The following is a 23569-nucleotide window of genomic DNA, read 5'->3' as shown; positions in this document are numbered from 1 at the left end:
CGATGAGTAGTGTCAAGCTCAGGCTTTGGACCGGTGAAATTCGAGTGTCAGTCGCTGGGTAATATCTCAACTCCGTTTCGCAACGCTCCATTCTGTACATATACTATGAATCTCACCTGAGTATATTGCCCCGTCGCCATGACGTCTCCAAATGGAAAGCGTCTGAGAATGGCCCTGCTATGGTGAGGTAAAACCTGTCTATACTCTATACAATTGATCGAACTCCATCTCCACTCGCAAGCAAGTGTCAGCTTTTAGCGTTCACGGTGGGTCGGCATTCTGGGTCAGGAACCCGCGGGTTCCCTTCCCCTCTACTATATAAAGGTCAGATATCTTACTCTGGAGCCCATTGCCCTTTCTCCCGGACCTCGCATTCCCTCTCTCAGTCCCTCCTCACCCCGATCCACAAAATGGTCAACGTCGCTGTCGCCGGCGGCACAGGGGGCGTCGGGCGCACGATCGTCGAAGTCCTCGCTGAATCCCATCATGAGGCATTTGTCTTCTCGCGCAAGGTATCCATTCATCTGCCCTAATCCAACGTCTTTCTACCATTTCCAACACTAATGCCTAAACTCAAAGCCATCCACCAGTCAAGGCAAGGTCACCTCGCTCACAGTCGACTACACCAACATCCCCGCCCTAGTGGACGTCCTCGAAGCAAACAAAATCCACACCGTCATCTGCGCCTTCGCTGTCGCGGGCGACTCACTCTCAACCTCACAGAAGAATCTCATTGAGGCTGCGAACCTCTCAAGCACGACGAAGCGATTCGTGCCGAGTTCGTTTGCGATTAAGTATCCGGAGACGTATGCCCTTGCCCATCCCATCCTGATGCTTCTGCTGATCTCGATGGAAATAAAAGGGCTGTCGAGATCCTCCCCCAACTAAAAGACTACTTCGACGCCCTTGAAACCCTCCGCTCCTCGGATCTGGAGTTCACAGTCTTCCACAACGGCATCTTCCTCGACTATTTCATTAGCCCCGAGAGCGGGATGAAGACCTACCTGAAACGCAACGTCTTCGTACTCGACATCGCGAACAAAGTCGCTGCTATACCTGGTGACGGCACCAGTGTGGTAACATTCACATATACATTCGACCTTGCGCGCTTCGTCGTCGCGGCTCTTGATCTGGAGACTTGGGAAGAGGAGAGTTGTGTTGCCGGTGACGAGATGAGTTGGAATGACTTCGTTGCGTTGGCTCAGGAGGTTCTTGGTGTCGAATTCGAGATCCACTATGATTCTGTTGAGAAGTTAAGAAGTTTCAAAATCACCGAGTTGCCGGGCCATGTATCGTTGTATGAGCGCTTCCCGAAGAAGGCGTTTCAGTGGTTCATGGCGGCTTTTGAGCTTTTTACGCTTGGTGGGGGGTCGAGGCTTGAAAGAGTGGGGAGTTTGAATGGGGTGTTCCCGGGGATTAGGGCTGTTACGGTGAGGGATGTGCTTGAGGGGTGGAAGTGAGTATGTAGACGGACAGAAGTAGAGGGTATGGCAAGGCAAGATGCATTTCCGAAATTTGGGGATTGATTGCTGGCTGAGCAAGCTCATGTCTAGCTGAAATTAGCACATGTCCACGACCTGGCCTGGACATGCGCGAGGCTGGTGTATCCTGTCGTGATAGCTATTCTCTCAAGCAGCATTAGCCGGTGCTGCTAATGAAACAGGTGAGTAGACTTCAAATTCCCCTGGTATTAGCCTATTAGGGGCTTAGGGTTGGGCAAGCGACGATCCCCATCAAACGGTTGTAGGACAGTCAGTGCTGGCCATGCTGTTCCTGGCCTAGGGGACTCAATCTGACAGGCTGGATCTCATAAACGCCCGGAGATGCTCAGCCCTGTGCAACCGCACTGTCACTGCCACTGGAAGAGGACTCTGAGTCTGTCTCCTCCCGAACCAAGCTGGATGGTTCGTATCACCTTGCAGTCCAACCAGAGCAAGTCAAATCTGACTCTGTCTCGGATGATGGAAGCCGAATACGAGCTGCTTGCTCTTCAGGGCCCAGGCTCTGCCAGATAATCTGTGTACAGTGTTTCCCAGGTTGCCCAGCCCCTGATTTCTTCCTCCTCTCCGCACTCTGGATTTTCTTCAAGCATCGCTCACGTCAGGCTTGAGCTCAAGATGCGTGCAATTGCATCCATTCTCATACCCCTCCAGATCGAGCTTCTGTATGCTGCTATTGCAAGTGCTACTGCTGCACCCAAAGCACAAGGACAGGGCATCTACGAGACCGATTCCGGCGATTCCTCCACGCTTTACACAGCTACCAATTATGCTACCACCACCACAGAGGAAACCAGTATGGCCCTACCATCCCACCTTCAACCCCAACCCACTCTCACAAGCCCAATCTCTTCTCGTTCGACAATCGCGCAATGCTAACAAAGCTCTACCATTCATAGCCACCGCAAGCACCATCTGGCTTGAACACCCCCAACCCACCGACACCGTCAACGCAGACTCCTTCATCCTCCAATGGAGCTACAACTTCGCCTACAACTCCGACTTCACAGTCGGCCTCTGGTCCACCGTCGTAGTCGACCGCACAGACGAGATCTTCTCCACGACCGTCCACGCGCCCGATCGCTCGATCACTCTCCCCGCAAGCGCGTTACCCTCTCTTGCCCCCGACGAGATAACGGCCGTCTGGCTCAATCTATACATGTCGGATAACGGCAACGGCATCGCTATTGGCACGGATATCCCGAAGCTTACTATTCGGGGCGCGCTCCCGACACCCGCTACGTTGACGAGTACGGTTGTGGGTGAGGGTTCTGTGACGACTACGCGGTTGGATACGACGACGGAAAACCCCGAGCCGACGGCGTCTGATGATGGTGAGGGTGTTTACTGGACGACGGGCGGGGGCACCGATCCAAGTTTCTACGAGGACGGGGATGAAGGGCTCTCGACGGGCGCGAAGGCGGGTGTTGGTGTTGGTGTTGCGGCTGGTGTGGTTGTTCTTGTCGCGATAGGAGCGTTCATTTTCTATCGGCGTCGGAAGAGGAACGAGGTGGCGACCAAGACAATCCGCGAGATTACGGCGTCGGAGCCTGCGGTGTCTGCGGTCTTCCCTGCGAATGGGAGTTGGAGCGCGGGTGGGGAGACAATGGGAACCGTGAGGCCGGGGAGTTTGCCGGTGACGCTGTCGCCGCTATCCGGGTTGGATTCGACGAGGGGGTCCGGGATTGAGTTGGCTTCTGCGAGGGCTTAGGGGAGAGGCAGAGAGGATGGAGGGTAATGTTCAAGATGAGGCACTTTAGTAGCACCTGCAAGGTTAAGGTTGTACAGGATAGACACATGCTAGGTTATCGTAGATGTGATTCCAAGCTAGCCTGCACAGGGAAGTTCTGTGCCCTTTCTTGACATCTACTTCGTTTGAAATGGCAAATATCATATGCATTCGTGCATCGGAGAACCGGTATCCGACCGTCCTCAGCGCCAACCTTGCCGTTCCTGCTCTTGGGAATTCTCCGACAAGGACAGACCATAGGCGGACTGTGATTATTTGCATTTCAAGAACCTGCCCTGCATCTACACCTGCGCCAGACACCTACATACTACCTCCTGCGGAGCACTGCAACGTCCTGTCCTAATTCCTGGAAACTGGCTCACCAGTCCGCATCCAAAACACAACGAGTCCAAAACCAATCCCGCCGTTGAGCCAGGCCAATGAATGTCTCAATATGCCAACAGAATCCCTGGAGTTTGGGAAATGAGCGTTGTACGGCCCAATCAACCCTCGGATCCTGAAGCCAAATCTGCACCGCGACTGCGCCGCAGAACCCTAACTCCCCGTCTGGCTGGGCTGGGCTGGGCGCTTGCTTGCTGTTTCTTTCCTCCAATATTCCCCTGAAGCCTGAAGCCTAACTCCGCAACTGACTATCGTCTTGCACAATCTTTAGAGTCGCACAGCTTTGCTTTTGTCTTCGTCGCTGCCTCACGACCGCCTGCTGGCTCGCTGCAGCTGGCCCTGGACAAGAATGCGCTCTCTCTCTAGCTTAGCATCATGTCTCTTTCTCTGGGTGCTAACAGTCAAGGTTGCCGTCGCCCAAGTTAGCGATAACAATCTCGGGTCATACTCAACCATCATAACTTGGGATTCAGATTCATCTGGTGAGCCTAAGTCCAGTCCCTCCCATCCCTCCAGATCCGCGGACGGATACCAGGACCAAGCCCTAACTAACACCCCTCCCAACCCAGACCTAACCACCGCACCCTCAACAACCTCGCCCTCCGATCCCCTCACAGAACTCATCCTCCTAACCTCCCCAACCCAAGGCGCCCTCCTCCCCACCTCAAGACTCACACTCGAATGGACCTACAACTTCTTCTACGACCTCCCCTTCACAATCGAGCTGTTACCAATGGGCGCAACAGCCATGGACGAGAGCGTCTTTTCGACCACTGTCGACCCCGAAGATTTAACGACCGTTTTGCCGGGTAGTCTCTTGCCGAGTCTAGATCCGGGCGAGACGGCGGCGTTCTCGGTGTGGCTTTACACGTGGGATGTTTATGGGGGCGCGGGGGACTTTGTGGATCAGGTTTTGCTGTATGCGGACTCGGCGACGGCGACGGCGACGGAGAGCGTGGCTACGGCTACGGTTACGGAGACGAGGACGGTGGAAGTTACGCCGACTTCCACTGCTGGTGATACGGGCGAGGGTCAAGATGGAGATGGGGGTCTTTCGACGGGCGCGAAGGCGGGGATTGGTGTTGGTGCTGGAGTAGGCGCTCTGGTACTTGCAGCTGTACTTGGATTCATTTTATACCGCCGTCAAAAGCGTAGGAAGGCACCGGAGACGATCCGTGAGATCTCGGGCGCGGGGCCTGCGTCGATGTCTACGTTTGGGAACGCGAGTGCCGTTGGTGATGCATGTAGTGTGAGTAAGGATCCCAGGCCGGCGAGTGTGCCGCTGGCGCTGTCGCCGCTGTCGGATGCTGGTTCGGTGAGGGGGTCGGGGGTGGTGTCGCTGTCTGCGAGGCCGTCTGGGGAGAGGGAGAGGGAGAGGTTTGAGCTGGGTGGGTGAGGAGCTAATGTGTGGAAGAGCTGTAGTACATAGTACAAGTACCTATCTACTGGGGTATATATGGGATACCGGTATATATGAGATGTCAAGTGAAGGGCTGGGCAAGATACCGCATGGAGGGCGGAATCTCTATGCATACTTATGACTGAGCATAATGTTGGCAGCGCTGTCATATTGACTTCAACTGTAAGCGCATCTACCAGAATCAAGTCTTAGACATCTAAGAAAACGAAAACATGGGATATCTCCCGAACGCATGTTGACAAGAGCAAGGTCACAATTTGGCGCATAATAGGGTACCTAGTCTCAGGCCAGGGCCGATTCTCCATCGTCTGCCGTTGAAGAGCCATCCTCATCAATTTCCTCCTCATCATCGTCTTCTTCTTCTTCATTATCACTTTCTTCCCATCCGGTATCCTCGAAGTCTCCCGCCCTTTCAATAGAAGCTAAGCATGCATCCAGCAGTTCCCTATCACGGCCCCTGCCACATGCTGCCCCTTGCAGCAGCACATCTTTGGCATCATGGCCATGGCCCTCCTCCTCCGCCAACGCCAACAACATGTTCTTCGGCAGATATCTGCCACTACCCTCCCAAAAAGGCCGACCAACTTCGTCCTTCAGATCCTCATATCCACCCCCGCTCCCATTCCTCTTAACCTCACAGGCACGTCGCATAATCTGGCAACAATAGTGGAAATAGAGGTACCGCACCTCCGGTCGAAAATCACTCCGAAAGACCAACCGCCTCCCGTCAAGGTCCCGCCACTTGACGTCGAAAAACACCGTGACTGCCTTGTCCAGCTGGTCCCATTCGGGATCGATGATTCGAAGCTTAAACTCCCCGGCCGGGCCTCCCCACATCCAGCGCAGGAACTCGAAGCGGCATGGACGGTCCGGCACGTCCGGCACGATAACGATCTTCCCAGCATCAAGATACCTCCGGATAAAGTTCGAGATCAAAATGCCGTTCGTGGCCGAGAACAACTCGGCCGGCCGCTCCTTGCCGAAGATAGTGTTTATTGTCGCTTGGCCCTGAATTTGCGGGAATAGTGGCGCGGCTTGGAGGGTAATGGCTTCGCACCAGCCCATAATCGGGCACCAGAGGGTGTACAGCTGTTCTAGATGGACAGCGTTGCTGAGCTTGATCAGCTCGTCACGAAAGGCGGATCGCTGGGCCCGGCTAGGATTTCGTTTCTCCTGCGCGGTGTTTGTGGATCCGGGGTCCCTCTTGCTGGTTGAAAGAATGGCTTTTGACGACTTTGATGCTCTCGACCATTGTCTGTTTCTCTTTCTAGTCTTTGCGTCAGTTGGGTCTCGGGGGCGAGTGGGTGTGGACGGGTGACGGGTGGCAGCAGCGGCACCGGAGAACTGTAGACAAGCTGCTCGATGGCATGATAATTCGTCTGTATGGCTGCAATGTGAGTGTCTGATGAGAATGTAGGATGTTATATAGTTGCTGTGAGTCAACACGGACTGCACCTCCCTCGAGTTATTTCGACCGGAGCCCAGTTCCCGTAAACTTCAACAGATCAAACCCTTGCTCGCAGTGTCTGGCTACCCATTGGACGAATTCTACTCAATCAGCTCGGGGGATCATCAGACTTTCTCACTATGTGCAGCTGGAAGAGTCCTGATTTTGCGCGGCTATGGGCTGTTCGCGGAGGGTACAAGGGCATATTGCGACTTGTAGGTTACTCCTTGGACCATGGATCTTCCTTGTTTACCTGAGCTCATCCCCAAAGGCTCTGTTTTTTCGCATTGTAGTCGGGGCGGATCGATAAAGCCTGGGGCGATTGCAGGGTGAAGCTTTTCGATGCTGCGGGCCTGAAATGACTTGAAGTTGGAACGTCCTTGCGCCATATAAGTGCCCAGTCCGCCGTTCTATGTGGCCAACTTCTCTAGGCCGCGCGAAAAGATGGGTTTTCGCTGAGTTTGTGATTCTTGGTGTGGAGGACCAGCAGGTAAACGTCATATACAGCGGCAAATACGCCTTCTTGCTAACAACCCCATTTGCATTAGCCCTACAGAGTCAGTAACGACGATACCAAAGTAAGGTCCTTGCGTCCAAGGCTTGCTACTAAATGCGAGACCAGACGCTGACTGAGCCTCCCGACCGCCGCGATGAGACTGAGGTGTGACAACCTAGCCAGCCATTCTACCTAGGTATACCACTCGACCGAAAGGGATTATGCATGGTCAGCAGACCTTGCTGGACTGGAAATTTAGAGTACAATGGCTAGGGACGTCACAGAGACGACCTTGATATTCTCAGCTGGTATTCATCGGCTAAAGTCTTGGGTCAATATGAATTACTTGTCACGAGGTATGATTGCATCGTACATGGAACAGCAATACGCTCAGAAAGCCTGAATGCGCATCTCCAATAAGTGGAGACTCGATCTCCTACGGCTAATCGGCTTATTCAATTCAGACACTTACTTAACCGAAATGTACTGTATGATTGGCCCAAAGATCAGGTACCCCCGTACCAGGGGCTAGGTAACCTTCAGCCGATTTCTGCCTGTTTTCTTGTACATTTCAAGGCTCAGACATGAGCATCTCAATACTTCAACCATACAGACAGCATGCGACACGCAGAAGACCCATACATCTCAACAGCGGACTTCTTCCTCCTGGAGAAATGGCAAGAAAACTCCCCGCTCCCCGACGACGCCCAGCGCGAGCAGATCTTCGCTGCATTCGCAGATCTTGGCGTTCAGGGACAGCAGGTAAGCCCTAAACCAGACAACATTCAACAAGCATGGCTAGCTAACACCCCCCTTCCAGCCCTACCAAGAAATCAAACAGCAGCGCGGACGCAAAGCATCCCATCTCACAACCGCAGAACGCGACCTCCTTAGCCGCGTCCGCCATCCCACAGACCGCTGCTTAGACGACTACTTCATCCCCTGGGTGCGCACATGCTACGAGTCCGGGACGGACGAAGCATGGACCGCAATCAAAGAAAAGCTAGCGGGGCACTGCGGCGGCAAGACCGCGATGGCGCTGGACAATGCCGCGCTGTATAATGTAGCCCGCGAGCAGCGGCGCATCTTCTACCGCGTCCCGCAGCTCTTGTGCGTTAGCGAGAGTGCCAGGCAGCACCGCGAGAGGTTGCGAAAAGCGCTCTATGGGGAGGACAGCGAGGAGGAAGACCCGGACTCCGACTCTGACGCTCAGTCGGAGATCTACCTGGACGAGCCAGACTACGAGACCTACTACTGGGCGCTGGTCCAAGGGCGCATCCACGTCGTCGACCGGGTGGCGTTAGCACCAGAGGGGTCTTGTCCGTATGCAGGCAAAGTGCGCGTTGTCTGGTACGATGCATGCGGGCGCACGATCAAGTACTACCGTGCGGATGTGGGATATGCGTTGGAGCTTACGGGGTGCGATAGTTACTTTCTGTTTGAGAACCCGGTTTGGGGCAGTGCGATGGTGGGCAAGGAGTTTCGGGAGGGAGGGGCTTGTGCGCCGCCTTTTAAGGTTGAGAGGGAGAGTGAGGGTGAGGGCTCTAAAGAGGAAGGCGGCAATAAGTGATTATAAATGGCGGAGAGAGTAAAGAAAAAATAAGAAAATAGCTTGCTAGATTTCTGGAATGTCTGAAAGAACAAGCTTGAAGTGAGCACAAGTTGGAGATTGCAAGCCCTAACTCCTCCCAGCTGTATGCCTCTGGAGCTCCGCGGGCATCCGTATCTACGCTGAGTTCTGACACCACATTTTACGCCCTCTGTCCATTTGAAGTCGATGCTGGGTTATCAATCAAACGACGTGCCTAACTCTTGGAGAGCAGTCTGACGTCGCTGTGTCGTACAGCATGTGAAATAAGGGCAAAGCTCACATGAACATCTGAAGGTATATAACGCCCCAGCTGGGTAGGTAGCTGTAGAGCCCGCCAATGAAATATCTAGTAATCTTGTTCTCTTCAATCATCCTCTTGTGCAAACCTTCTCCATGGATACAAGCAGCACAATAATAGATTTCATTATTCTGAACTTGGGCGCTGATCTAAAGAAATACCAATAAAGGCAACCCAATAGGTGTTAATCATCCCGCGGTATCTGCTGGGACTATCACAATCTACCCAACAAGTGCGCCTTGACGAGTTCAGTCCGTCGCGCATAAGGTTACCAGTAAGTATCAGACATTAACTATGTCTACCTCTCGTTCCCCTAAACATAATTGTGGCTCGATCTTGGCATTGGGCAGGATGATGATAATGCTGCTATACCTACAATAAGTTCTGGTTTTATATTTGCGACTGGAAGCTCTGGATATAGGACCTTGGCTTACAGTCAAGCATGAAGCCCTACGGTATGCTGGCCGGCGGGGCTATGTACCTGGTGCGACGGGTTAAGCCACCAACAAACAACTCCACTGTCTGTCGCTTGACGGAATCAGTTGATCATGCTAGACGGAAGCATTGTGACGTCTATCCTCGTGAGACTTAGCAAGTGCATCGAGAATGTGCTGTACTTCATAGACGCTGGCCGGTTTCAATCCTGTCTCATCCTGTCTCTGTGCCATTTCTCATAAGTCATAACTCCAGGCATATTCCAAGACACGCCCAAGAATAAAAATCCATAAGAATCTCGGCACACAGTCTCACCTGCAGATGCAGGTCCCCACCTGTCCGACTAGCCTTTCCATATGCAAGAGCCGCCCACCCAGCCTATCTGCACAGGTGGAGACTGCGGCTAAGCTCGGAGTGGAGGGGGATTCCCATTAACTAAGAGTTATCTAATAGATCGCCAGGCCAAGCTTCTCATTGGCAAGTCCTCAGCTACGACACACAGATGCTTGAATTTTCTGTTGAATTTTCTTCAATCGTTACAATTATCAATTACCTTTATCTTGCTCTACAGCCTTGATAAGCATCTTCCCCATAGTCCGTCGCCTGCAGAGCTGGCCGAGTTCCGGGGTTGGGCTTAGGCGGCTACATAAGAGCACGCTTGATCCACCGCGTCCAGGAGATTTTTTTCTTCTTTCTTCGTTCTCGAAGACGACGGGATCCTGCAGACTCTCAATACCAGCAGAATGAGCCCCGACAAAGTCACGCCCGTCCCTGGTCCCGACCCCGTCGACACCGAGACGGGATGGGAGCAGGACGAGAAGGACCAGGTTCCGCGCTATGTCGACGCGTTTGGCGACGAGTCCAATGCGGAGGTCAAGTACAAGACGATGGAGTGGTGGCAGACGGGAATGTGTAAGTCACGCCGCAATCCAGGTTCCAAACGCGTCAAGGACAGCTTTGCTAATGCCAGCTCCCATAGTCATGATCGCCGAGTCCGTCTCGCTGGGCGTGCTATCTCTCCCCAAAACCCTCGCGCAGCTGGGTCTCGCGCCGTACGTCCACCACCAGAGACCCTACCCCCCTAGACCCCTCCTAACAGTTTCCTCAGCGCCCTCATCCTGATCATCGGGCTCGGCCTCCTCGCCACATACACAGGCTACACAATCGCGCAGTTCCACCGCCGCTACCCGCACATCCAGAACCTCGCCGACGCGGGCTTCATCCTCATGGGCGCATTCGGGCGCGAGCTCTTCGGGATCGGCCAGCTGCTGTTCTCCATCTTCATCATGGGCTCGCACATCCTTACATTCAGCGTGATGATGAACACGATTACCGAGCATGGGACGTGCACGATGGTATTCACGACCGTTGGCTTTGTGATCTGCATGGTCGGCTCGCTGCCGCGCACGATGAAGAACATGACGTATATCTCGTGCGCCAGTTTCGGGAGTATCTTCACCGCGGTGATTATCACGATGGTGGGCGTTGGTGTGCAGGGCCGGACGTCGAGTATCAAGGCGACGATTGACACGGACTTGTTCCATGCGTTTACGGCCGTCACGAATATCGTCTTTGCGTACTGTGCGCATGTTGCGTTCTTTGGGTTGCTTGCGGAGATGCGTGAGCCTAGGGATTTTCCCAAGGCGCTGTATATGCTGCAGACGTTTGAGATTATTTTCTATACCGTTGCTGCCGTGGTGATTTACTATTATGCTGGCCAGACTGTCACCAGTCCGGCGTTGGGATCGGCTGGGCCGGTGCTGAAGAAGGTTGCGTATGGTATTGCCATTCCGACGGTATGTCTGATCAGCTTATCCTCTTTGACATTCGACTGACTGACAACGTGGTAGATCGTCGGCGCTGGCATCGTCAACGGACACATCGGTCTCAAGTACATCTACGTGCGGCTCTTCCGCGGCACGAACCGGATGCACGGGCGGGACTTCGTCTCTGTTGGGTCCTGGGTTGCTATCGGTCTGACATGCTGGATCATCGCGTGGATCATTGCCGACGCGATCCCCGTCTTCAGCGACCTGCTCAGTCTGATCAGCTCCCTGTTTGCTTCATGGTTCTCATACGGTCTCGGAGGCGTCTACTGGCTCCATCTCAACTGGGGCCGGTACTTCTCGAGCCCGCGCAAGATCTTCCTGACGGTGCTGAATGTGTGCATTGTGTTGATTGGAGGGTGTATGGTGAGTCGACCTCCTCAACAATCTTCAAAAGAAAGCCCGAAGTACTGACTCGTTATGACAGTGCGGACTCGGTCTATATGTCTCCGGCAAGGCGATCCACGACGATGCGAGCACGAACACTTTCTCCTGCGCCAACAATGCTGAGGTATAAAGCCGGCATTCTGAGATAGGGTACGAAGCGCACTACGGCGATGCGCTTTGCTTTGTTTATATCGTAGTCTTCAATGAAATGAAACATCTCCATACCATCAATTGTACGATCGATGCTGTAACTCGATAGACCGGTCGCCTAGGTCGACGGTTGTGATTGGGATACGGCCATCAAGAGCCCTGGCTTGACCCTATCTATCTACAATAGTAATTCGCGCAAGGCGGCGCGTAACTTTGAACTTTGACGTATGGTTTGCTCTCTAATCATGCCAACGGTGCGCTGGGTTAGGGCTACTGCACCAGCCTCCAGCTAGCAGACCCACTCACCATCACCTTCCAGCTCCCTCCCTCGCTGGCATTGCAGGGCAAGCCAACATCTCTTCCAATTGGATGGTGTGCGTTTAGCCGGCGGAATGCCAGCTTTCGATATGACTCCATGATATTAGTTCGTTGGACCGTTGAAGTGCTAGGTAAACTAAGCCTCGAAGCTGGCGCTATGAGGCTGAGAGACTGTTTTCTGCGTTGTAGAGGAGACCTAGCTAGAATCGTAGTTAGCTGCCCTGTACTCGCCTCAGCCGGCGCTTGATTCCATTCTCATTATCGGTTCACTATAAGCGATCCAACGCTAGGCGCTGCGTTGACCCTGGGGTTACACCCTCCACGCTGAATCCGTTAGTGCAGCTTTCCATAGTTCCGTTATCTTCACCCATCTGGTGCCAGCCTTGAGCCTGAGCGTTTTTTTATGTATAGGGCACTAGAGCTACTTCAGCTATTACCAGCGCTCGCGACATATGTTCAGAATCTTTGATCGCCAACCGGATCTCAGAACTTCTTTGTTTACCAGACTGCCTTTGACGGACGAGCAGGTAGTGCATTTTTAGATCCGGGGACCGCGCGCCATCAAAGCATGAAAGAACCCGAGGTTGAGCTGTGCCTGACTTTGCTTTCATGATGGGAGTTATAAGCAGGAAACAGTTCCATGTCAAACAATGTTGCTCACCAATACATCGCAACTACAGCTTTGGCTAGCTACCTGCACAACCCTTCCATCCAACCCAATCCCACTGATACTAGAAGTCTTATACCGACTCTATAACGACCAAGCTCAGTACTTATCTCCATCCAGACCCCAGAGCCCAGAGCGCCAACGCCCCGACCAAAGACCCTAGACCCTAGACATCATGCCCTCCTCACCCCTCCACCCCCCGCCGAAATCCACCGCGCCGCAACAGCCGTCGCCAACGCCCTGACCCCCGGAAACCCCCAAATACGCGCTCGTCGGCGGCAGCGCATGCGTAGTCCCCGGCGCAACGCGCGCAACGCAAGATATCGACTTCGTCGTCCTGCGCGGCCAAACCCCCCCGGCCGCCGCGCGGCGCCTCCTCCGTGCCTCGCCGCACTTCACCGTCGAGCCGCGAACAAACCACACGGCATTTAGGGATGGGACAGGCACGGCCGTGGAGATCGAGATCGAGATCCTGGCCCCGCCCGCGCTGTTCAGGGGGCCCTTTGATGAGGACACGGAGGTTATTAGTGTTGGGGGCGTGAGGGTTCTTAAGCCGGCGCTTATTCTCAATGCGAAGTGTCGGTCGATTCTGGGGCGTTCTAGGGAGGCGAAGAAGCATACGGATGCGAATGATATTATTTTCCTGTTTGGGTATTCCCTGTGCGCGGAATCCGGGGCTGCTTCCGAGGGCTGAGGAGGTGCCGAATGCGACGGGGGAGTTTGTGGCGATGTTCCCCGAGTTGCGAGGTATCAGAATCCGGATGCTTGGGTGTCTGCTGGTTACGACTTTACAACTGGTTTGTCTGCCGAGTCCATGTTTCTGTTCGGTTGCTAATGGTGTCTGTGTAGGCCTTTTTACTGGCTCCTGGGGTTGTTGACGCATCTCGGCCTCTTTGTTGCGTATATATATGGATATCTGGTCGATTGGTGATATATATTGCTTAGGCCTGGGGCGAGGCTGTCTCTTGCTTCTGTTGGAGTATGATACTATTTTATGTTGTGTTCACCATCTATGCACTCTTAGTCCCAGGTTTGATCTGTTGGTTTGTCTCTTGTCTATAACTATGCTGTCGGTCCGCATAAGATCAATACCATAGAAGAACATAGAATGATTATTGATTTAGAACATCCAATGACGGCGCCCATTTGCTGCGCTCTTTCTACCTCGTTGTTTACATTGTCTTCACAAAATCTCCTCAAGGCCTTTCGGACTGTTGAAGAACTGTACGCGCGTATCTGATATTCCTGGTACGAGCTATACCACGAGCATGTCCCAACCCCGCCACTTATATAGCACAGCTACTCCTCAGATCCATCATGCAGCGGATCAGGAAGGCGGATATTTCCCCAGCCGCCAAAGAGGAGCTGGTTATCGCGAGACGCGGAGCACTCGCACAACTCATACCGACCCTGCAGCAGCGCATCTCGAATCCCACGTTGATGGTCTCTGAAGGGGAATGTCCCGGATTCCATCCCCGCAAGCACATCGAAATGGAACTGCCGATGTTCGTGTCTTATCTCCTCGGCAAATGAGCGCTCCTTGAGTGCAGGCACGTATTCGTAGAGATAGTTGAAGTAACAGGCCAGTCGAAGCAGTAAGGTCGGATCCTCGGTCGGTCCAGCCAGCCAGCTTTCGATCAGAGCGTCGAGGAGGCCTGGTAATGGTGGGAACGAGACCGTTGGGGGTGGGGATGGTGTCTGGTCCGCTTGCGACAAAGACACTCGTTCAAGAGGTGAGTCAGGCGCTAGAGGGAATTTCCAGTCTGATGCGAGGAGAAGGACGGTCTTCGTCTGCTTGTCGGGGGATATCAAGGGTCTTTGCGGAATGTCCACGACTGCGTCGCCGATTCGATGGGGTGATTGGGTGTCATCGGTCCATCCGGCTTCGAGAAGAGCATTGCCAGCGGCTTCGATGTCCAATACGAGTACGTATAGATCAAAAACTACTGTTGGAACCCCGTAGTGTACCAGGGCGTCCTCGAACCAGATGACATAGGAGATTCCAGCGTTCTCTAATTCGAGGCAAGATTTGTATCGTGTTTCTGGACCATATGCAGCGGTATTCGATGGATTAACTGACATGGTGAGTATGACAAGATGTTAATTGGGGTAATGTCTTTGTCCCAGAGGAGATGTAGGATGTGTCGTACGGAGGAGACCACGACAACAATGCGACCACGTGACCTTTACTGGAAAACACTTAGCATTTGATAGTCAAGGATATGAAAGAACCAATGGGTATGCGGAGCTTTTGGTATTGATGTCGAGTGTTCAATAGTAAGCTGCCGACCTGAGTTATAGCCCTACCATGACCCACTATATATAACAGGGCAACAACAGCAGATGGCGAACCTAGGTGGCGCACCGTCGCTATCCAATGGAGAAGAACTCTGGCCAGCTTGAACACATAATTAACTTACAGTATGCAATATCTATTCACGATGTTTCTCTTCTTCTCAACCCAGGCGAACGGACAACCGCGACAACAAGAATCATACCACTAGCTCACCAGAGCTGATGGGCGTGGAGTATGTATTTTGTGCTATATAAACTATTATTAAGCATGTCTTTCAACCAATCAGCTCTGGTGGTCTAGTGGTATGATTCTCGCTTAGGGCTAACCCTATAGCACCACCTGCGAGAGGTCCCGTGTTCGATCCACGGCTAGAGCCTGATCTATTTCTTTTTTCTTTTCTTTTCTCTTTTTTTTGCTGGAATGGAGATCAACAATTACTGGTTAGCTTGCGCTGGCGGCCACGGGTGAAGTGTGTTTTCAATGTCAGTGGAATCGCGGTTATAAAGGATAGTGGAAGAATAGATAGGAGTGGAAGCATAGGGGATGCATGAGTGCTTAATAAAGGGTCAAGTTTGGGAGATCCTTCCACTTTTAAAATAAGGTGTCGCTGCAGCGAGCCTTCTAGGACACAAGCACGGCTTCTGTTATGGGTAGTACAATAAACAAACTCCTGTAGAGTATGGGCTCCCTGCTAACTAACTCATGCAAGTAGACATTATTGCCAGGTATAGTAAGCCATATCCTAATAGATACTGTGTTACAGAGGGAGTCCTGTAGCAATTAGGGACACACCACCCCAGATCTATTAATCCATAGTTGTGAATAAAGGAACTGTAGTTTGTGCACTGCATGTGAAACGGCCTCTATAGCTACAATAACTATCCTGCCAATCGATCATACTATCATAGCACGGCTGCAGAGTTGTAGTACTTCTCCAGCTACGCTACTATGGATTGGGCGTACCCATTAACCCAATACTGATAGTTCAGGCTCACTGTGCCTCTACGTACGGGCCTAACTAGATGATACTTCCCAAAGTCTGCAGATGGAAGTCAATCAGGCAAACAAGATGTCTTGTCTCGTGTTGGCGGGTATAAAACAACTATATACTACATAGAAATAAAATAACATAATACACTCGAACAAAACCCCAGCACCCAACCCCGAGTCACTTCCATCTACCCAATTCTACAACTGCAGCTGACCAACAACCGCCTCAACATCCTTCGCAAGCGCCGTCTCCAATTTCTCCAAGTCGCCAGCACAAACAGGCGCGGCGTTGATAGCCGAAAAAACAACCGGATCAAGAGTGGCCTCGAGGGAACGCACGACAGCCGAGAGCGGGCCGCCGAACGGGGTCTGGCCTATTATGGCTTGTTTCGCGCCCAGGGACTTGACGAGGTCTTCGTTGGCGACGATGAGCTGAGGGCTGTTAGTCCTGTCTTGGTTTCTTGAACAGAGGTAAGGGGGTCATACGTTTTCCGTAGCAGCGCAGACCTTCTTCTGGTCGTCGGCGCTGAGCTCGCCGCCGCAGTTGAGGTCCAGGGACGCGAGGCCGCCGAGTTCATCATTGAACCCGTTGATGATGCGCTGGATGGGTGGGTGGGTTAGCTTTGGGCCCTGTATGCCGTGCAGGGCTGTCTCAAGCATAGAGCTTACCGGGAAAGTGCTGAATAGAGCGGAAGGGGTAAAGTCTTCCACCTGGCCTTGGAGGGCCTTGGCGCCGGAGGAGAGGTTGTCCAGGACGGTGACGGCGTTGTCGACGCAGCTGGTCTGGTCGGCTGGGGCGGGGAGGGCAGCGGCCACGGAGAGGAGGGTGGCGATGGCGGCGGTCTTGAAATGCATGGTGTGGGTGGATGGGAGGTTGATGGGGTGATGGAGGGTTGTAGTGTGAGGTTGATTGGATATTTAATTCTTCAGGCAGGGCGTGGCCTTTATATAGACTTCTGGATATGTTGAACTTACCTAACGGGGCCATGTGCTCCGTAGGGTACTCGCCGGTAAGTTGTTGGGTTATTGAGTGGACAAGCAATAGCTTGAACCACTCATGGTCCTTGCGCTAGTGAGGATCGTCCTTGCAGGCCATCTGAATCGTCCCGATCAGTAGATGATCGTGTTCATTGTGGTCTACCTAGGGTCTCGAGATCTTGCTCGGCGGCCTGCAGACATGCAGTATATGCCCTTATCCCCACAAAAAAGTAATAACAGTAGCAATGACAAAAGTTTCAAACCCATAGTAATAAAAACTAGACAGCTCGCATATCCCAGACGGTAAGCTCTTCCTCTACAAACCAGCTTCGATGCAATTCCCGCTATCCGCCACTCTGGAGCACTCGCGATCATCGCAATCTTGCTACTCCACATGGTCAGTTGTAGAGTGTCGATCGCCTGCACACCCCCACAAATAGCGTGCGGGTACCGGTACGATCTGCGCCGCAATCTTGATTATTGAGATCATGGATCGAGAATGATGCTTGATCATTATCGAGATCTCTTGCCTGCTGTTCCGGGATCCGGGCTTCCCGGAAGTGTCAGGGGTTGATTCGATGATTGATCTCTGCATTGACAAGTAGGTAAGCAGCTTATTCCTATATGGAAAACAACAAATGAAAACTAGAGAGCAAGGGTATCTATTAAACCAAGGCTATCGATCTATATACAAAAGATAAAGTATAAAACAGCTCAGCCACCAGAAACAGGAACCGAAGTCCGTCGTCCCTGCAGTGCCGAACATAAAGCCCTCCACCCGTCACCCTACCTAGACCTGGGGGCTAGGCTCCAGAAGTTCCTGAAGGTGCTGTGTATCCTTATCCAGGGTCTTCACTAGCTCCTCAACGCTCCCAGCACAGGTCGGCGCCGCGTCGAGAACACCAAAGACCAGGCTCTGTGTATAGTCAGCGAGTGTCCTTTCAATGGCAGATAATCTAATACATACGTCCGTAGCAGACTCGAACTGGCGGGTAACCGCCTGGAGAGGCGCGGCAAAAGGTCCATAGTTTATGATCCCCTGCTTACCGATGAGAACGTAGACGAGCCCCTGATCGGCTTTGACGAACTGACGCGCTGTTAGACTAGTGGCCAAAAATGCATAGATATGGATCAACAGAGATAGAGTATGACTTACAGCCTCAGCAGCAGCGCAGACCTTCTTCTGGTCCTCTTCGCTGAGCTCCTCGTCACAGCGGAGGTTCGTGGCCGCCAGCGTGGCGGTTGAGATCGTTTTCGTTGTTCCGGTAATCAGGGTCTGTGTCTGTTAGATGGGATGCACTGGGGAGTATAGGGCGGACATACGGGGATCTTGATGAACATGCCAGCGAGAGTGATGCCCTGGGCTGTGGTCTTGAGGCCATTGACTTCGTCTGTAAGGGAGTTCAAGGTTGTGACGGCGTTGGTAGCACAGCTGGCCTCGCGGGTGGCGATGGGGCCCGCAGCGGCGAGGGAGAGGAGGGTGGCAATGGCGGTTGCTTTGAAGTACATCTTGAAAGAATAGGAGATTGGAAGGTAGAAGAGTGGGATGATTAGAATGAGTGCTTGGAGATGATACTCTGAGCACGAGTTGGCCCTTATATACCTTCAAATCTCAAGCCTTTATAGGAGGCACTTCTCTGTCTGAAGGTCTATGGAGCGCGTTTACTCTTTGACCAGCCGTGCGGACATCTCCATATTCCAGATATAGTATATGGCAATGCGCATCGCGATCTCGATAGCGGGTCTCTTCATCTCTTTCGCACGTAGTCCCTGCAGATCAGCAACCGGCCCACCAATCTATCGATCTGTAGCCCTGAACCAGCGATGGCACGCTAGGGCACCTTTCTAAGACTAACAATCAGTGTGTCAATCACTCAGGGAGTTCTTCAGCTGGCCCGCTATCTCAATGCACGTACCCCATAAGTCCGAGTCACAACCATACACCACAGCCCTAAGTTGTCAATCATTCCCACCCCACCAATAGCGTGCGGGTGCGATCTACGCCGCAATCAGCGAACATGGTGAACAAGATCAGAGAAAAAGAATAAGATCTAAGGAGATCTCCGAAGAACACCTGAGAGGGAGATCAAGAACATCGAGGTTCTGCGACCTTCTACCATCGCCGTTCCCAGGTCCTAAGTTAAAACCTACACTGGGTTGCCAAGTACACGTATCTATGAGACGCATCAGATCGAAGTTCCATCCATAGTTCGGTCTGATTTCTGATTGCCGTCACACGCACCGCACCGCACCGGCCAGAAAACCAGTCAACCGCCAATCTCGCCTTTGTCTCTCTTACCAAATTGCCTTTTTGGGAGCTCCTCATACTTCGAGAGTGACAACGCAGCTCGAGCCTCATGTGGGTTTGACTAAGCGCTGGGGGTCGGGTAATGGAATGCAAGGTGCTATCGGGCGTCCCATGCATGGTAGGTTGGAGGTAGGTAGCAGCGGGTGATCTCAACATTAGGTATTCAACTCCGATCCCTCTCCAAGCTGTGATAGAACACCATCCTACACTACACTCCCGATTTTGGCGAGTAGCATACACCGGCCTTAAACAGTTAACAACCTCAGCCTTGTGAGAACAACCCTAGACTCTAGACATCGTCAAAGTTTAGCTATGATATTCCTTCAAGAACGGCATCTCTATTGAAACAACAGTTTTCCCACTCTGCAGGTGCGAGTCAAACCTATAACGATAGTCAATGGTAACGAAGAGGATCCGGTATGATAAATACCCATTATCCCAATTGGTGAATTGTGCCTTGACTTCCTAATTTACCTACCTAGCTACGTCCTACATAGTACAGATTCAAGCGAGAATCCATTGCCGCAATCAACTCGATAAGCCTGAAATGTATACGGCGATTGTACGATAGAGAATATGGGAATGGGGAAAGCTGGCCTCGGGTACCATAGCGAGCCCATATAGACATCCATATTAAAGGTTGATTAAAGCAAATTAAGAAATCTAGCAGCAAGCGAAACCTACTAATGCCGCGACAGGAAAGATAATATACAATTGAATAGAATCCACCTTACAACCCCGTCCAACCCCGAGGGAAGATCCCTTTCGTTCCTTGACATAGGGTAGCAAGGCCGGGGCGCCTCAGAAATTGCAAAGCCATACATGGCCGGCCCACCCGCAATAAAAGCCCACAATTCAAAGATTCCCATGGCACCCTTACCCCAAAGCCCCATCTCACAGCCTACCGCTAAAGCGTATCGTAAAGTATGGTATGATCAAACAACATTCCCAACAGCCGGGACCTAAAGTAGTTTGGATTCAATCAGCATACACTGGCCAAACTCGCTCAAAACGCCATCAGGATAGGGTACATACCGCAGGAACATCAACCGGCAACTCAGCCACCTTCGGGACCTGGACCTCAGGCAACCCCGGGACCTCGGGCACATTGGACACCTGCACCTCTGGGACATCAGAAATCTCCGACACAGCCGGAAGCTCAGGGAGTCCGCCGGGGACAAGTCCAGCCGTGCTCGGGAGGTCAACAGGGAGGGCGCGGCCATGAACACCCAGTTCCACCTCCGGCATCTCAACCTCGTCCGTGACGCCGGCGCGGAGGTTTGCGGGGAGGCCGATCAGGGCATCGGCATCGGCATCGGCATCGGCATCGGCGTTGGCGTTGGCATCGGTGGCGCGGGATCTGACGTTCACGTTCACGTTCGCTGAGGTACCGGCTGTCGGGAGATCAGGAACTGGGACGTCAGGGATTGCGACGGATCGGACGTTCAGGCCCTGTGCGGTTTTTTTAGTGGATATAGGGTTGCAGGGGGTAGGATGGACATACACCGGGCAACTCAGGGACAAGGCCGTCAACGCCTAGATCCTTGGTGCTTGGGACCGCAGGGACGGGGATAGATGGGACTTTGACTTGCGGGATAGGAGCGACGGGGACGTCGACGTTTGGGAGCGGCACTGGGACGTCCGGCAAGGCGCGGACGTTAATGCCCTACAAGCCCATTACTTGATTAGCAAACGAAACAACCTGACACAAGATACTGCATGACGGGACATACAACAGGCACAACGACCGCAACATCCTCAACCTCGGCATCGACATCAACAACCTCAGCATCGAGTTCAGGCCCCGCGAGATGCCGGACATTGACGTTGACAGGGAGGTCGAGAGCGTCGACATCGGGAACCGCGACAGCGACGCCCGCTGCGTCAGTGACGGTCTCGACGATGGGGGCTGGTAGGGCAGAGGCCATAGAGGCGAGGGTTGCGAGGAGGACGGGGGTGAAGTGCATTGTGACGATCCAATGGGCGATGTAACGAAGAGAGAATAAGAAGCTAAGGACAGTGGTAAAAGTGTGTGAGAAACACGGGAAAGAAGGGTTTGAGGCTGGGAATGGAAGCCTTTTATAACCTTATGGTCTCTACTTGTCCACGGCACTCCAGTCTACAGCTCGACATGGATGGGATCTTGAGGGCTAGGAACAGGGGCAGTGGACCGGCCCGTTTAGGGCTAATCGACAGCTACACTGCCAGGCACGCTCATGCCACCGCAAAAGTTTGACGTATCCAGAACAAACTTCCTTTCACCCTATTTCCAGCGCTGCATCCGATTGGCAGCTCGGCAAGGATCCAGGGGCTGCGGGATCGATCTATACCTCTAGCCCGATCCTGGCACCTTGCAGGATCAATGATCGGCATGTTGCTCGTCACTAACGTCCGGAATCTCGGGACTACAGAGCGTCTATCTAACCTTATTTCTGGGCCGGCCATACGGATTACCAACCGACTATCTGTACCGTTGATCAGTGATACATACAGAGAAGATGCTGCTCAGGCCTAAGGCTCACTGGTCGCGGCCACGGAAGGCTGGAACAGTCATAGTGCACATGCCAGGATGGGTACTCCGTACTTCCGATTAAACTGGTCTGGAATCTGGGTGCGGAATACGGTAGCTTGGAGTTGGCCCCTGGAGATGGTGAAGCAAAGAACAGCACTCCTTCTCTGCTCATGCGCCCCGGCCATCCTTCAAATCGTTTGGAGACACTCTCTTCAAGTACGCCCTAACATCTTCCACCTCATCTCCCTCATCCTCCTCGTTATCTCCCTCCTCTCCCTCGTCATCCCCCTCATCATCCCCCTCATCACCCCCCTCATCCTCCCCCTCGTCTTTAACCTCCCCCTCCCCCCGACGAGCACCAACCGGACGAAGCTTGACGTCTTCGCCCGGCACATGCCAGAAATTCAAATGAACCCCGTTCTCCGAGCGCTCAATACAATAGACAGCGTGCTTGATGGCCGGAACAAGCTTTCTGAAAATATGGCCAGCAAACAAGAGACACTCTCCCGGCTCCGCGGCAACAGGGTAAAAGGTCGCTGATCCAACAACTCTCTTGACAGACAGGTTTCCGTCCGCAGACAGATCCCTCAGATCAGCGATCTTGATTCCGGCATGCGGGTCTTGAAACCGCAGGGTGATGAGCGAGGGATCGATGCATGGCCCGAAGCACACGTCCGGGTTGGTTGTGCCAGGGGTGTAGAAGGAAGGCTCGAAGCAGGCCGAGCCGTTGTTGAGCGAAGGCAAGTGCACCGGCAGCTCCATGGCTCCTGAGAGACTGTCGAGGATGTTCCAGGCCATCAAGCCACAATCGGTATACAGACTGCCCAACGCACGCTGTAGCTCTTGTACGCACAAGAGCCTGTCTGTGTATAAGGCCGGATTCAGAGCGCCGTGTTCTTGCTCCAGTTTGCTGTCGAGGGGGCCCTGAATCTTTGTGGGCATGAGCTTCCCTTTGCCTGACTCGTTGTCTTCGACCAGGTGGTTATGATATGCTCGAGACTGTTCAACATGCATCAATCAGTAAGGTATAAAGAATGTCGACAACCTTAAAGAAGGAACAAGACAATCCAACCATTTCAAAGCACCGATCCAATTTCTCCTGGGAGATTCCATGATCCCGAATCCGGCACGCACCGTATGCCATCAAAGCCTCAACCAACCTATCTTCTTCGTTCCATCTCTCCGGGTTATCGCGCGCAATCTTCGCGTAGCTGATAGACGGGAGTTGAAAGGGCTCCAGTTCAAAGGGGGACACCGTCTTCGACAATGGCTCGTAGCCATCATCATTAACCATGAGTTCATCAGAAGATCCAGGGGTGTCGGATCCATACTCGTCTGTTGACGTCTGCCCTTCATCACTTGACATGGTTATGGAATGGCGTTACGAATTAACCGGACTTTGGAGTTACCCGTGGAATCCTTGCGTTGATGGCGCTCCCCGAGCAAGTTGGAGAGCAGATACTATACGGGCAGGTGATGTTCTTAGCGGAGACAGAAGGAGAGGAAGAAAAAAAGGATGGGCCTTCTCTTACCCCGCTGTCTCTGTGCTGGAACTATGCGCCGCGCGAATACGGTGGCAGTGTCGGGAAATCGCTCCGACAATACCCTACCCATAGTAACTGCCAGTGGCCGGCCTTGCGAGCCGGGAAATTTGCTGAAGGACCAAGCTCCTGATATTGACGATCACCGCTGTTCAGGCATAGCAGAATGGGAGAGAAGAGACTTTACTACCATACCTACGTACTACCCCTGTTCAGTGCCAGCAAGGCCAAGGGCTAGGCATCGCATGGCATGGCGAGGGCATCTTTGAGAAGTTTCGA

At 52.9% G+C, this 23569-nt stretch overlaps 11 protein-coding genes across 11 annotated transcripts; 5 read left to right on the top strand and 6 right to left on the bottom strand.

The window, feature by feature from the left end:
- Positions 1-410: 410 nt before the first annotated feature.
- DSM5745_04401 (uncharacterized protein) lies at positions 411-1460 on the top strand (the record flags this gene model as incomplete). The annotated part of the gene is made up of 3 exons (XM_026746417.1): positions 411-512; positions 580-806; positions 863-1460. 3 exons carry the CDS (start codon positions 411-413, stop codon positions 1458-1460), a joined length of 927 nt encoding a protein of 308 aa, XP_026605413.1.
- Positions 1461-2117: 657 nt separating this feature from the next.
- On the top strand, positions 2118-3210 carry DSM5745_04400 (uncharacterized protein; the record flags this gene model as incomplete). Its single annotated transcript, XM_026746416.1, has 2 exons — positions 2118-2295; positions 2399-3210. The coding sequence occupies 2 exons, from the start codon at positions 2118-2120 to the stop codon at positions 3208-3210; spliced, it is 990 nt and encodes a 329-aa protein (XP_026605412.1).
- A 769-nt stretch (positions 3211-3979) lies between these two features.
- On the top strand, positions 3980-5026 carry DSM5745_04399 (uncharacterized protein; the record flags this gene model as incomplete). The annotated part of the gene is made up of 1 exon (XM_026746415.1): positions 3980-5026. One exon carries the CDS (start codon positions 3980-3982, stop codon positions 5024-5026), a length of 1047 nt encoding a protein of 348 aa, XP_026605411.1.
- A 306-nt stretch (positions 5027-5332) lies between these two features.
- On the bottom strand, positions 5333-6419 carry DSM5745_04398 (uncharacterized protein; the record flags this gene model as incomplete). Its single annotated transcript, XM_026746414.1, has 2 exons — positions 5333-6317; positions 6388-6419. The coding sequence occupies 2 exons, from the start codon at positions 6417-6419 to the stop codon at positions 5333-5335; spliced, it is 1017 nt and encodes a 338-aa protein (XP_026605410.1).
- Positions 6420-7611: 1192 nt separating this feature from the next.
- On the top strand, positions 7612-8563 carry DSM5745_04397 (uncharacterized protein; the record flags this gene model as incomplete). The annotated part of the gene is made up of 2 exons (XM_026746413.1): positions 7612-7755; positions 7814-8563. The coding sequence occupies 2 exons, from the start codon at positions 7612-7614 to the stop codon at positions 8561-8563; spliced, it is 894 nt and encodes a 297-aa protein (XP_026605409.1).
- Positions 8564-10060: 1497 nt separating this feature from the next.
- On the top strand, positions 10061-13359 carry DSM5745_04396 (Amino acid transporter; the record flags this gene model as incomplete). Its single annotated transcript, XM_026746412.1, has 7 exons — positions 10061-10229; positions 10297-10369; positions 10426-11113; positions 11168-11509; positions 11571-11654; positions 12786-12936; positions 12959-13359. 7 exons carry the CDS (start codon positions 10061-10063, stop codon positions 13357-13359), a joined length of 1908 nt encoding a protein of 635 aa, XP_026605408.1.
- A 605-nt stretch (positions 13360-13964) lies between these two features.
- Positions 13965-14747, bottom strand: DSM5745_04395 (uncharacterized protein; the record flags this gene model as incomplete). The annotated part of the gene is made up of 1 exon (XM_026746411.1): positions 13965-14747. One exon carries the CDS (start codon positions 14745-14747, stop codon positions 13965-13967), a length of 783 nt encoding a protein of 260 aa, XP_026605407.1.
- A 1402-nt stretch (positions 14748-16149) lies between these two features.
- DSM5745_04394 (uncharacterized protein) lies at positions 16150-16806 on the bottom strand (the record flags this gene model as incomplete). The annotated part of the gene is made up of 3 exons (XM_026746410.1): positions 16150-16383; positions 16438-16551; positions 16621-16806. 3 exons carry the CDS (start codon positions 16804-16806, stop codon positions 16150-16152), a joined length of 534 nt encoding a protein of 177 aa, XP_026605406.1.
- A 913-nt stretch (positions 16807-17719) lies between these two features.
- On the bottom strand, positions 17720-18438 carry DSM5745_04393 (uncharacterized protein; the record flags this gene model as incomplete). The annotated part of the gene is made up of 4 exons (XM_026746409.1): positions 17720-17845; positions 17897-18016; positions 18086-18205; positions 18253-18438. 4 exons carry the CDS (start codon positions 18436-18438, stop codon positions 17720-17722), a joined length of 552 nt encoding a protein of 183 aa, XP_026605405.1.
- Positions 18439-20172: 1734 nt separating this feature from the next.
- DSM5745_04392 (uncharacterized protein) lies at positions 20173-21204 on the bottom strand (the record flags this gene model as incomplete). The annotated part of the gene is made up of 4 exons (XM_026746408.1): positions 20173-20199; positions 20273-20689; positions 20742-20903; positions 20971-21204. The coding sequence occupies 4 exons, from the start codon at positions 21202-21204 to the stop codon at positions 20173-20175; spliced, it is 840 nt and encodes a 279-aa protein (XP_026605404.1).
- A 713-nt stretch (positions 21205-21917) lies between these two features.
- DSM5745_04391 (uncharacterized protein) lies at positions 21918-23115 on the bottom strand (the record flags this gene model as incomplete). Its single annotated transcript, XM_026746407.1, has 2 exons — positions 21918-22748; positions 22822-23115. 2 exons carry the CDS (start codon positions 23113-23115, stop codon positions 21918-21920), a joined length of 1125 nt encoding a protein of 374 aa, XP_026605403.1.
- Positions 23116-23569: the final 454 nt, after the last annotated feature.

Source organism: Aspergillus mulundensis (genome assembly GCF_003369625.1).
Source record: "Aspergillus mulundensis strain DSM 5745 chromosome Unknown scaffold_3, whole genome shotgun sequence".
Classification (NCBI taxonomy): Eukaryota; Fungi; Ascomycota; class Eurotiomycetes; order Eurotiales; family Aspergillaceae; genus Aspergillus; species Aspergillus mulundensis.
This window is presented reverse-complemented; position numbering and strand designations above follow the sequence as displayed.